At 38.1% G+C, this 12,096-nt stretch overlaps 1 protein-coding gene across 2 annotated transcripts in view; it reads left to right on the top strand.

Moving 5' to 3' along the window:
* The window catches only part of GPALPP1 (GPALPP motifs containing 1), a 41,023-nt gene extending 29,269 nt beyond the window's left edge, over nt 1–11,754 (top strand). For both annotated transcript variants that reach the window (XM_043998557.1, XM_043998556.1), the window contains exons 5-8: nt 3,574–3,708; nt 3,907–4,071; nt 8,032–8,130; nt 11,353–11,754. In XM_043998557.1, coding sequence (XP_043854492.1) covers nt 3,574–3,708; nt 3,907–4,071; nt 8,032–8,130; nt 11,353–11,571 — 618 coding nt within the window. In that variant the 3' untranslated portion in view covers nt 11,572–11,754. The remainder of the gene's footprint in view (nt 1–3,573; nt 3,709–3,906; nt 4,072–8,031; nt 8,131–11,352) is intronic.
* Nucleotides 11,755–12,096: the final 342 nt, after the last annotated feature.

Genomic DNA, 12,096 nt, shown 5'->3' with positions numbered 1-12,096 from the left:
TGTGTGTGTGTGAGTGTGTGAAACCATTCTATACTATTTATCAGTTCTTTCTCTGCATGCAGATAGCATCTTCCTTCTTATGTCCTTCATAGTTAATTTGGGTATTTATAAGAATCAAAATGACTTAGTCAATCAAAGTTGTTCTTAAGACAATATTGTTGTTACCGTATACAGTGTTCTCTTGCTTCTGTTCATTTCCCTCTTCATTATTTCATACAAGTCTATCCATGTTTTTCTAGGATCATCAAGGTCATTTCTTATAGCACAATAGTATTCTATCACATTCGTATACCGTAGTTTGTTCAGCTATTCCCCAATTGACAGGCATCCCTGCAATTTCCAGTTCTTTGCCACCACAAAAAGAGCTGCTATAAATATTTTAGAACACATAGGTTCTTTTCCTTTTTCCCCTGATCATCTCGGGAAAACAAACCTAGTAGTGGTATTGCTGGATCAAAGGGTATAGGCAGTTTTGTAATTCTTTGGGCATAATTCCAGATTGCTATCCAGAATGGTTGGATCAGTTTACAGTTATACCCACAATGAATCTGTGTCCCAATTTTTCCACTTCCCCTCCAACATTTGTCATTTTTCCATTCAATCATTTTAGCCAATCTCATAGCTCAAGTTTATTCTAATTTATATTTCTTTAATTAATAATGATTTAGAACATTTTTTCATATGACTATAAATTGTTTTGATTTCTTCATTGGAAAACTGCCTGTTCATATCCTTTGACCATTTATGAATTGAGGAATGACTCATATACTTATAGATTTAACAGAGTTCTTTATATTTTTGAGATATGAGACCTTTATGTGAGAATCTGTGTCTAAAATTTTTTCCCCAACTTTATGCTTTCCTTCTGATCTTGGCTACATTGGTTTTATTTGTTCAAAAATACATTTGTTTTATTTGTACAAAACATTTTTTTAATTTAATGTAATAAAAACTCTCTGTTATACAACTTACACTGTTCTCTATCTCTTGTTTATTCACAAATTGTTCATCTTATCCATAAATGTGATAGGTAATATATTCCATATTCTTCAGATCTTCTTGTAATACCTCTTTATATGTAGGTCACGTTTTAATTTTGATATTACTTTGGTAAATGGTGTAAGATACTGGCATATGCCCAATTTCTGCCAGACTACTTTCTAGTTTTCCCAACAGTTTTTACCAAATAATGAATCCTTATTCCAGTAACATGTCTTTACACTTGGTTGATTTATTAGAGGAAGAAAGAGTAGGAATAAAGATGGCATGGTCTGGAAGATCATATCAGGAGTGACATCCAAAATAGTCTAGTAAATGACTCTGTGTAGCTGTTATTTAATACTTATTTGGGTCATGAATTGAAGAACAACTTTTTCACACAAGCATTGGCATTTATATGTAAGCAAAAGGAAACCATTTTTATATGGAAGATAGAAATGTACAAAATATTATAGCACTTGGTAAAATGTGATACATTACTATGGAATTTTATACAGTTTGACACATATCATAGCTGTTTTCATTTTTGCAGTTCTTTTAAGATAACATGAGGGGTAGCTAGGTGGTGCAGTGGATGGAGCACCGACCCTGGAGTCAGGAGTACCTGAGTTCAAATCCGGCCTCAGACACTTAATGCTTACTGGCTGTGTGACCCTGGGCAAGTCACTTAACTTCAATTGCCTCACTAAAAAAAATTTTTTTAAATAAAATTTTTAAAAAAAGATAACACGAGCATAGTGGAAAAGAGGGAGGAATCAAAAATGACTGAGGATTAGAAGTAGGGAAAATTATTGTTTTGCTAACAAAAGTAGAAAAATGCAGATCAGAAACTACTTTCAGAAGAGGAAATTAGGTGTTGAGTTTTAACTGTATTAAACTTAAAAGTAACATCAGGACTTTAGAGACATTTGGATATGTGAGCCTGGAAATGAAGTGAGAAGTCAAGGCCATAAATATATAGATTTAGTGGCTATACACAGAGAAATGAGGCTAGGGTGGATTAAATCCCCATGAAAGAGCATAGAGCAAAAGTGGAAGTCCAAGAACCAAAACTTGGAGACTGGCTGTCTTTAAGGGAAAAGAGAAGGAAAAGCTAGTGAGAGATGAGGTGTGTTCACAAACCTAGGAGAACTAAAATGGTAGAGCTATAAATCTTTATAGAGGAAAGGGTTCTTAGAGATAACTAGTTTGAATCCCCTCATTTTAGAAATGAAGAAACAGGCTCAGAGACTTGACATAACTTGCCCAAGGTTACACCAATCATTAGAGGACTTCAGAATTAGAACCTGTGTCTTCTAACTAGAGTCCAAGGCTCTCTTTACTTTATTATGGTAGAATCATGGAAGCCACAGAGAAGAAGAGTCTGCAGTATCAGTTACCATAGAGCTGTGCAGGAGAATGAAGACTGAGGAGAGCTAGTCATTGTGGACAATCAAGAGTACAGTTTTCAGTAGACTGAGGAGGCCCAAACCAAATTAAGGGTAGAGTAGATAGTAAAGAGATGGAAAATGAAGTTATAGGCTACTTGTACAAGAATGTTGGCAGTGAATTTCTAGGGAGATGGTGGAGTGAGTAGGAACTAAGGAACCACCTCCACAAAAATCCTCATTACCAATACACCAAGTGAAAAACCTCTAAAGAGATTGAGCGACCATCCTTTCAAGACTTGCACACAGAACTGAAAACAGCATCATCTATCTTAGTGGCAGCTTGTTCAACTCCCTCATTTTACAAATCATTAATTTAAGGCCCAGAGAGTTTGAGTTACTAAGATCACACTGTAGGTTACTTAAGCATAGAGCTGGGCTACTTAACGGGGATTTTCTTTATTTGAAATCCCACAGTTGTTATAAGTGACACTGAGCAAAGTATAGAACTTGTGAGGATTCTTTCCAAAACTCATTCAATCAAGACGAATTTGGCTCAGTTCTAACAATCCATAGTCTCCACCAAGGCATATGCTGCACCCTTTTGAAATTTTGGAAAACGGCATCGACTCTTAGATCTGTGCTCTATTAACTCTGGTACTACATTTCTTTTTCATTAACTGTACTGAATTGTGTTCCTATTGACCCATAAAAAGTAATGCTACTTCCCAGAGCACCCACTGTGTATACCTTATTCCACAGTTGATAGCCTGGGCAGTGGAGAATATGGCTAAAGACTTTTTTCATGCTAATAGTAAGGTTATCTGGGGGCGGCTAGGTGGCACAGTGGATAAAGCACCGGCCCTGGATTCAGGAGTACCTGAGTTCAAATCCACCCTGAAACACTTAACACTTACTAGCCGTGTGACCCTGGGCAAGTCACTTAACCCCCACTGTCCCGCCAAAAAAAAAAAAAAGATAGTAAGGTTATCATCACTTCTTATATAACTCTTTATTTGCATTATCTCATCTTAAAACACTTAGCCCAAAAATCACACTTACACGATTGATAAATATTTTTGATAATACTTATGGGCTAGGCAGTTGGTATAAGTAAAACTATAATTTAGAAATTTAATTTGTTTTTAATACTACTTGGCTCTGTAATGTCTTTGTTTAATGTAATAATTATGTTTTGTTTTAAAAGGGAACAGAGAGTAGTGAAGATGATGAGGCCATTGTTGGACCAATGCCTGCAAAAGGACCAGTTGACTATAGTATAACTAAAGAATTTGAACGGAGAGCTCAGAGAATGAAAGAAAAACTCACTAAAGGAGATGATGTAAGTGTTATAAGTATCTCTTTGGTGCTTAAGTAATATTTGGATGTAAATTTATCAAGTTCAGTTACACTTTCACTGATTGAGTATTAACTGATAGCAACCTTGTCAAAAGCATCAGTTGAGAAGTATAGAAATTGATATAAAATGTTATGTATATACTTAAATATCTTTTTTATTTTAATTAAATATCTCATGAAGGATGGGTCCAGACCAGTTACAAGGGAATCATGGATGACTGAGCTCCCTCCAGAACTGAAAGGTTTTGGTGTCGGACCAAGAACTTTCAAGAGAAGAGCTGATGACAAATCTGGCGATCGATCGGTTTGGACAGATACTCCAGCCGACAAAGAAAGGAAAGCTAAAGTAAGCACAATTTCATTTACCCCGGGCATGCAGCTTTTCTGTATAAGAAGACATAAGGCACATTTTACTCAAGAGGGATGATCGAGAGAAAAGGGTCAGATATAGTGTTAATGTGTACTAATGTCTAGTAATCTGTGGTGACCTTCCTAAGATAATAAGTGTTTGACCAGGTCAGTCCCCGGCTGGAAAGCTTACACTACCTCCCTGCTACTTCTGAGATCATCCAGTGCAAACTCTTCTGTCCAGTATTCAAGGTTCTCCATGGTCTTACTGCAGTTACTTTGTCAGCATTGTTTCTGTTTCAGCCTCTCTCAAGTCTTCCCCAAAGTGACATGCCATTTATCTGCTATGCCTAGAATGTCTTCCTTCTTTCCTTTTTCCTCCCTCCCTCCTTCCTGCCCTCCTGCCTTCCTCTCTCCCTCCCTTCCCTCCCCTCCCCCAGGGACTGTTTCCCTTAAGCCTTCCCCACCTCCAAGTGTTCACTCTCCTTAGTTTTCCTGGAGCACTTTGGGGGAATCTCCTTTGTCCTATCATAGCTTTTCTTGTGTTTTTATGCACACAGGCAGGTCTGGACCTGTGATTTCATGAGTAGGTAAGCTTCTGGAGCACAGGGGATGTTTGACTTTTAGATTCTTTTCATCCTTAGAGCATAGTGTAGCCTAGCCCCTTAATAAATGATTCTTGAATTGAATGACAAAAATAGTGGAGTCAGAAGAAGGAGTTCTAGTTATATGAGAAAGATAAAAGCTTAGTCTTTAAGTGTTGAGCTGAAGTGCTTGTGGGACACCTGGGTAGAGAGAGGCCTTATGGCAGCTGGGTGGGGGAGTTGAGTGCTTTGAGAGAGTCCAGGAGAAAGAGTTAGAGGAGTGACCTCATGGCATAGACACCATGGAACCTAATTCAGTTGTTAAGGGAGAGGGTATAGAAAGAAAAAAAGAAAGAAGATTCACATATGAGCACCGGGAAATGCCCACCTTAAGTAAAGGAGAGAGAAGAAGCAGTTAGGGAAGAGGCACGACAAGAAGAAGCAGTGTCTTCACCCCCCTGCCTGAGGAGTTAAATACGTATAAGAGCTGCCTATTGCTGTGAATGTTGGTCTGGATCAGTCATTGAGCAAAGCTAACAATGTATGACATTCAGTCATTCAGCACAGTACAACGTAGATACTGTTCACTGGGGTTTTCTAAGTCAGTATGGGGCTCTGCCTCTCAGGAATAAGTTTCTATTTGAGTTTGAAGCTACTGGAACATTGGAAGGTTGGGTAACTACCTAGTATGTTTCAGAGGCAGGACTTTAACCCATTGCTTTTTGCACCCAGGGCCAGCTCTGTGACCCCTACCCCCTCTCTAAAAATACTCAACAATCTATATATAATCTAAGCTGGGGGGGGGGGGCGGGGAGCAGGGGGAACATTCTACTCCTTAATACTTCTAGGAATCATTGATCCATCAGTGTGGGTACCCCCTGCCAATAGTGCCAATGACAAATCATCCATCCATGACTTTTCATCCTGTACAGCTCTTGTCAGTGTTCTCTCATAAATCTACCACAAGCAGCCCATTGGGTGCACTTAGGGCCCCACTCCTGAGTTTGTGGACATTTGTTATAGACTGTGTTCCCTGCGTGGTTTCCATCATTTCTACTTCAAACTTGCCACAGGACCAGTCCACATCTCTTTAATTTCTTCTGTGCTGCTTCTTATGAACAGTTCTTCTCTAGTAATAGGCCATGGTGTGCTCATATGTGCCGTGCACTTTTCTGTGACCTTTTGGGTGATTCATGATGTTTATTGTTCAGAGATTGTGTTATCCCATTATTCATTATTCTATTATTCATACTGGAAGAATATTGGTATTAAAAATATGGGCCTTTGTTTCAGGAAGAAGCTCATTAAAATACTGTCATTTCAATACTTTGTGTAGTATAATTTAATTGCATAATACAATGACAGGTCATTAAAAATACTACACAATTACCCAGCTACAATCCATCCCACTCTCTTCCTCCTGTTCAGTACTCAGCTCTCTATTCACTGTGTCTGCCTAAGCTCTATATTGATGGGGCAATCCATTGAGCCATCCTTTGAGTTGCATATCACAGTCTAGACAATATGCATTTTTTAAATTCACTTGGCTTTTCCAGTGTAGATGTTTAGGCTGAACTCTTGAATGACCATGGATCTCATCTAGGACGTTCTGCAATGTATTGGTGCTTCATGCACCCAACATACAGTCATCTACAAACAGGAACTTAAAGAAGACTTCATCAGCTAGAGGGAATCCCTCTTGAATTAGGACACTGCGATGGACTCCTCCATGAGACAGGCAGATCGATGCCTTTGGCAAGCATACATATCCCTGTTTTATATTCACAATCAGAGAGGCGTTCATCGGAGTAATATTAAAAAACCTAAATGTAGACATAAGAAAATTCTTACCAGAAGAGAGACTTTTGCTGGGGGCGTTTTGCTCTACCAAATGAAGGACTTTTTTGCTCACCAGACGGTAAGTGCAGTCAATAAGCCCCTTTCAGTGGCTAAGAGGGATCATAAAGGTGTGGTCTGTTGTCCAACATTGTTTGTGAAAATCTGCCTGATTCCCTTTCATATCTTCATTCATCTTCTCCTTGGTATGTGTATAGATTCTTCTCATAAAGATTTCATAGAAATAAAAAGTAAGCATATGCATAGAACTGGTGATGTTTTATCAGTTGCCTTTTCTTGATTGTAAAAGTTTAGGTTTTTTTCCCCCTCAAATATTTGGATCCCCTTTTCTTCTATATAAAACATTCAACACTTCCAGCACAGATCTCCTCTGTGTATTCTTGTTCCGGTCCAGCAGCTCTTCCTATCTTTGTTTTCCTCAATTCCACTTCTACCTCTTCACATCATACATCAGGGTTAGAATGGAGTCAGAAAGTCATTGATGGAGAAAATAGTTTGTTTAAAGAAATCTTGACATGTCTTTGCTTTGCTTTTTTTGGCCGCCTCCTTCAAGTTTCATTCTTAGATGTTCTCAAGATCATCTGGCTTAATTTTTTTTTTTCCATAAATATGTTTCATGCCATCATCTGTCATGGAAAATTTGAGAAAATCAGGACATCTTGAAAAGACAAGAAAGCATAAATGTTAATAAATTTTTAATTTCATACACTGCTTACGGCCATCCCCTGCAATCATTGTCCAACAACTCTGGTAGAGACGGGAGCTGGCAGCTAGCTGCCTCTCAAGGCCCAGGGGACCCACCAGACCTTTTCTTCTGACTTGCAAATGAAACCTCTCTGTGTCATCTCCCCCATTGGAATGTGAGCTTGTGAAGAACTGAGACTCTCTTATTTTCTTTTTGTATCCCCATCACTTAGCATAGTGCTTTGCATAGACTAAATACTTAAGAAATGCTTCTTTATTCATTCATTGAGTAACCAAGATGGAGAATGGAGCAAACATCCCAGTCGAAGCACCAAATCCCAAAAGAGAAAAAAACACGTGTGATGCTAGGTGTCGCTAACTTGGTTTTATTTAGGATCATACATTTAGAGTGGAAGAGATTGTGGGAATAATTTAGAAGAACCCCCTTGTTTTATAGATAAGGAGCCGATGTAATTGTTATGGATAATGGGTACTACATTACAGATTCTAAAAGATAATTTCATGGCACTGGTAAAATTACAGAGGCCTCACAAACAAAACGCAGAATTTAAAAACAAAACGCTCATCTCTCTTGTTTCACCAAAGTCATTCAGTCCCATTATAATAATACAAAGAATTTTAGATCCTAGCTCTGCCCATCTGTTTTCTATCTAGCAGTATCATCAGCATGACTAATGGGAGGGAATTCCATGACCCAGTCTTAATTCAGTCTTTAGTTGTAATTTAACCTGAATATTATTAGTATTGGTTTGTTTTTATTTATTATTTCTTTTATGATTTGGTAATGCTCCATCTCTTTTTTCATTCACTAGGAAGCACAGGAAGCAAAGAAGCCAACGGGTAAGAATGATGAGGAGCGCATCTTATCAGGAAGGGACAAGAGATTGGCTGAGCAGGTGTCTTCATACAACGTGAGTGATGAAGCAAAATGCTCGTCTCCTTTATTCCAACTTCTCTCTTTTTCTCTGTCTTCTACCCACCCTCACGCTGATCTCCCCTTTCTTCAAACACTTACACATGCACACATATACACCTGTCTCTTTCCCTGCTTCCCTGTGTGTCTCTCTGGAAAAATACCCAGCTCTGTTGGTTTCCATGGTAATATCACTATAACCTTTTTTTTAAACTGCTGCTGAAAGCAGTGTCAGACTTTTTAAAAAATACCCTTTTGTGTAGGATCTTTTTTATGTGTTCTCATATAATATTTTCATTTTGTATTTTATTTAAGTGACTCATCTGTCAGAACTTCCATTATTGGGGATAGACAGCCCTTTTTCAGAAAATAAGAGCCTCCCAGAGTTATACAAATCTTCTTCAGTGTTAAGGAGTTTAAATGTTTGATGTAAAAGTCTAAACCCAGAGCAATCTCAAGGAATCAACAGTTAACAGATTAGTTGAAAATGTCATTCATTGTCTTTTCTCTTTTCTGTTATAGTCTTCGATATTTCTAAGAAATGCTTTCCAACTTCAAGAAACTGATATGAATCATTGACACTATTGAAACCCAGAACATTTTTTCATGTGTTTTTGATGAAAATTCCCTCACTCCTCATTGCTGTTCATTTCAGTGGTTTTCATCAATATCTTAAAACCGTAATACCGTCCAACTTGCCACTTGCTTACAACATATACAGCATTGTTGACGAGTTTCTTCCTGGATAACTTTCCTGTACCCCAGTTCACACATGCATAGCAGCTGTAGCAGAAGGAGCACCCTACTCTTTTCTTTGTCGTTCCTGAGACAACAGAGGGAAAAAGGCACAAGCAAGAGGCATTTAAATTGTTGGTCAGTTCTTAATGGCCACAGCCTTATTTCATTATTTCCTCTCCAGTTAATAGGCCCCCAAGGGAACTTTGGCTTAAACCATTGCCAAAAAATGAATCTCCCTGTAGTTTACTCTGGCTCTCTTTCTGATTGTTGAGTTTGTGCCTTATCCACAGAGATCCATTCCCATGACATCAGCTAGGTTGCCAGTCATAGAGCAGAGCTGAGTAGAATTAGGGATGACTGTATTTAATGATGCGTGTTTCATATTGAGTACTGTCTCTCTGTAGTTTAAAGCCAAATAAGATTACTTTAAAATATTCATTATTTAGAACTGTCATGCCACCTCCCTCCTGCTTGCACGATTATTGAAAACTGGTCTGTACTTAGCATCTTAGTTAGTCTTATCTCCTTATACCAAGCTCTTCTTTCCTATATTGACACACAGAACTGTTAAGGGGCCTTCCTCTGCAACATTAATGATTACTAAAGTAGGCCTGCTAGCTAGGAAGCTGAAAAGAAGATGCCTTTATGTTCACAGTATACCACTTAAAAGAACCTTCCCACCAGATCCAAGAGACAGTCTCTTTACTTCTACCTTAAGTCTTTCAAAACACCAGCAAATGGTAATTCACCAAGAGAACAGATAGGTTTATAGTCCTCCATTTTTAATTTGTAGCTTTTTTTTTTTTTTAAGTGAGGCAATTGGGGTTAAGTGACTTGCCCAGGATCACACAACTAGTAAGTGTTAAGTGTCTGAGGCCGGATTTGAACCCAGGTACTCCTGACTCCAGGGCCGGTGCTCTATCCACTGCTCCACCTAGCTGTCCCTTAATCTGTAGCTTATTAACTCATTCAGTTGTTATTCCTTTCTTCATTTGTAGAGTTTAGAATGCCAACAAAGGTATTAGAGAGCATTGTTTTATGCACAAATATATAACCTTAGAAGAATTATTCTTACATGGAAAATAAAAACTTTTAATTTTTTTCCCTTATTTTTCATACTGTTTTGAAAATTGGTTAATATCACATAAAATCCAGACATTTTCCCTAATTGTTTTCTCTCCTGATGAGTTTGTGCTTCTCATCATATTTTTGCTATTTATTTTCTCCCCCAAATTTAGCACCTTTGGTCAGATGTATGTCATAGCCTAGAAATGAAACTACACTTTATTGTGTTACTTTGATAATACAGCAGTATGGTAGAAAAATGACTAGATTTGGGGGCAGCTAGGTGGCGCAGTGGATAGAGCACCGGCCCTGGAGTCAGGAGTACCCGAGTTCAAATCCAGCCTTAGACACTTAACACTTACTAGCTGTGTGACCCTGGGCAAGTCACTTAACCCCAATTGCCTCACTAAAAAAAAAAAAAAAGACTAGATTTGGAGTTACAGAGTATACATTTGCTTTGTCACATCCATCCTGAATGCCTGGGCAACATACTTAACCTCATCCATAAAATGAGGCAGTCGGACTAGATGAACTCCACGGCCCTTTCCAGATCATACCTAACTGAGTTCTGTTTAATTTGTTTGGTGCATAGATACTTGATTGGCTTGGTTTTACAAATTTGTGTCTCCCCTTAACTTCTCAGAGCCACAAACCTCTTAATTTGTAATTATTACTCTCCTCTTTGAACATCTTCTTTTTCTGCTTTGTCATGTCAGAGTTGAAGGGACTATCACTGATGCACCATATGCTGACTGAAACCATCATCTTTTTTTTTTTTTTTTTTTTTTAGTGAGGCAATTGGGGTTAAGTGACTTGCCCAGGGTCACACAGCTAGTAAGTGTCTGAGGCCGGATTTGAACTCAGGTACTCCTGACTCCAGGGCCAGTGCTCTATCCACTGCGCCACCTAGCTGCCCCCATCTTTTATAGACCTGAAATAAAAATTTGGCTTTTCTAGCCCATCCTTTCACCTTTTCCATAATTTCCCCTTTATATAATAGTATGGTAATAACTATCTGCTCTCAGTATTATTGAGGAATATATGCTGTCTACATTTTAGCAGGCTCTATTAGAGCTCTATTAGAGTAAGTTTCTAATTTTTTTCTCCTTTGTCAGTATTCCCTTATTAATGTCAGCTCTTCACACTGGAGTATTAAAATGTTTGCAGTGACCCCCTAGATCTTTTTCTCTCCAAGGTTACAACTCATGTGAGGTCTCAAGTTGCATCTAATTTACATTAACTAATGTCCTGTTGATTCCACCTGTCTTTGGGCTTTGAGAAAGCAGCACAAAGTCAGACACCACTCTTTTTTGATATTGACTTCTATATCTAATAGTTCTACTTCATCATCAGATTTTATTATTGTGATGTTCATGCTAAGATTTTCACCTCCTCTTCCCTTTCCACCCCACCCCAGGACTCAAAAAGATCAGAATCTCTTATGGACATACATCACAGAAAATTAAAGAACAAGACAGCTGAAGAGAAAAATAAACCCCAAGAGAGAAGGCCATTTGACCGTGATCAAGATCTCAAAGTCAACCGCTTTGATGAAGCCCAGAAGAAAGCTCTGATTAAGAAATCTAGAGAACTCAACAGCCGGTTTTCACACGGCAAAGGCAACATGTTTTTATGATGTGAGTGTCATCCTCTTTACAGCAAGCTGTCTTTTCATACTCCTGTACTTTGAAGTCATGGATTCAGTTACTGGATATGTAAATATTCTTTTATTTGTATGCAAAATGTATTTTATTTTAAAAGAGAGCCAATTATAATACTGCTTTTCTGTATAAATAAAATCTTTGGTTTTTGAAACTCAGCCTTAAAGAGAAAATGTACTCTTATGTTGGGATTAACAGTCAAAAAGAGAATGTTGCTATCAGAAATGTTTTTTAAAAAATTTAAATATAATCATAAGTGGAACAGCTGAAATAAAGCTATCGTTTGGAGCCCTGGGAAATACAGCTTTTTAAAGGTTAGAGAAAGGAGACTCGTCAGCAATCTTTTTAGAAATATGCATTTTCTTACATTTAATTTAACCAAAAACCCCTATTAAAAAGTAGTTGGGGGGCAGCTAGGTGGCACAGTGGATAAAACGCTGGCCCTGGATTCAGGAGGACCTGAGTTCAAATCCAGCCTCAGACAGTTGATAATTACTAGC

This window comes from Dromiciops gliroides, chromosome 3 (assembly GCF_019393635.1).
Source record: "Dromiciops gliroides isolate mDroGli1 chromosome 3, mDroGli1.pri, whole genome shotgun sequence".
In the NCBI taxonomy this organism is placed as follows: Eukaryota; Metazoa; Chordata; class Mammalia; order Microbiotheria; family Microbiotheriidae; genus Dromiciops; species Dromiciops gliroides.
This window is presented reverse-complemented; position numbering and strand designations above follow the sequence as displayed.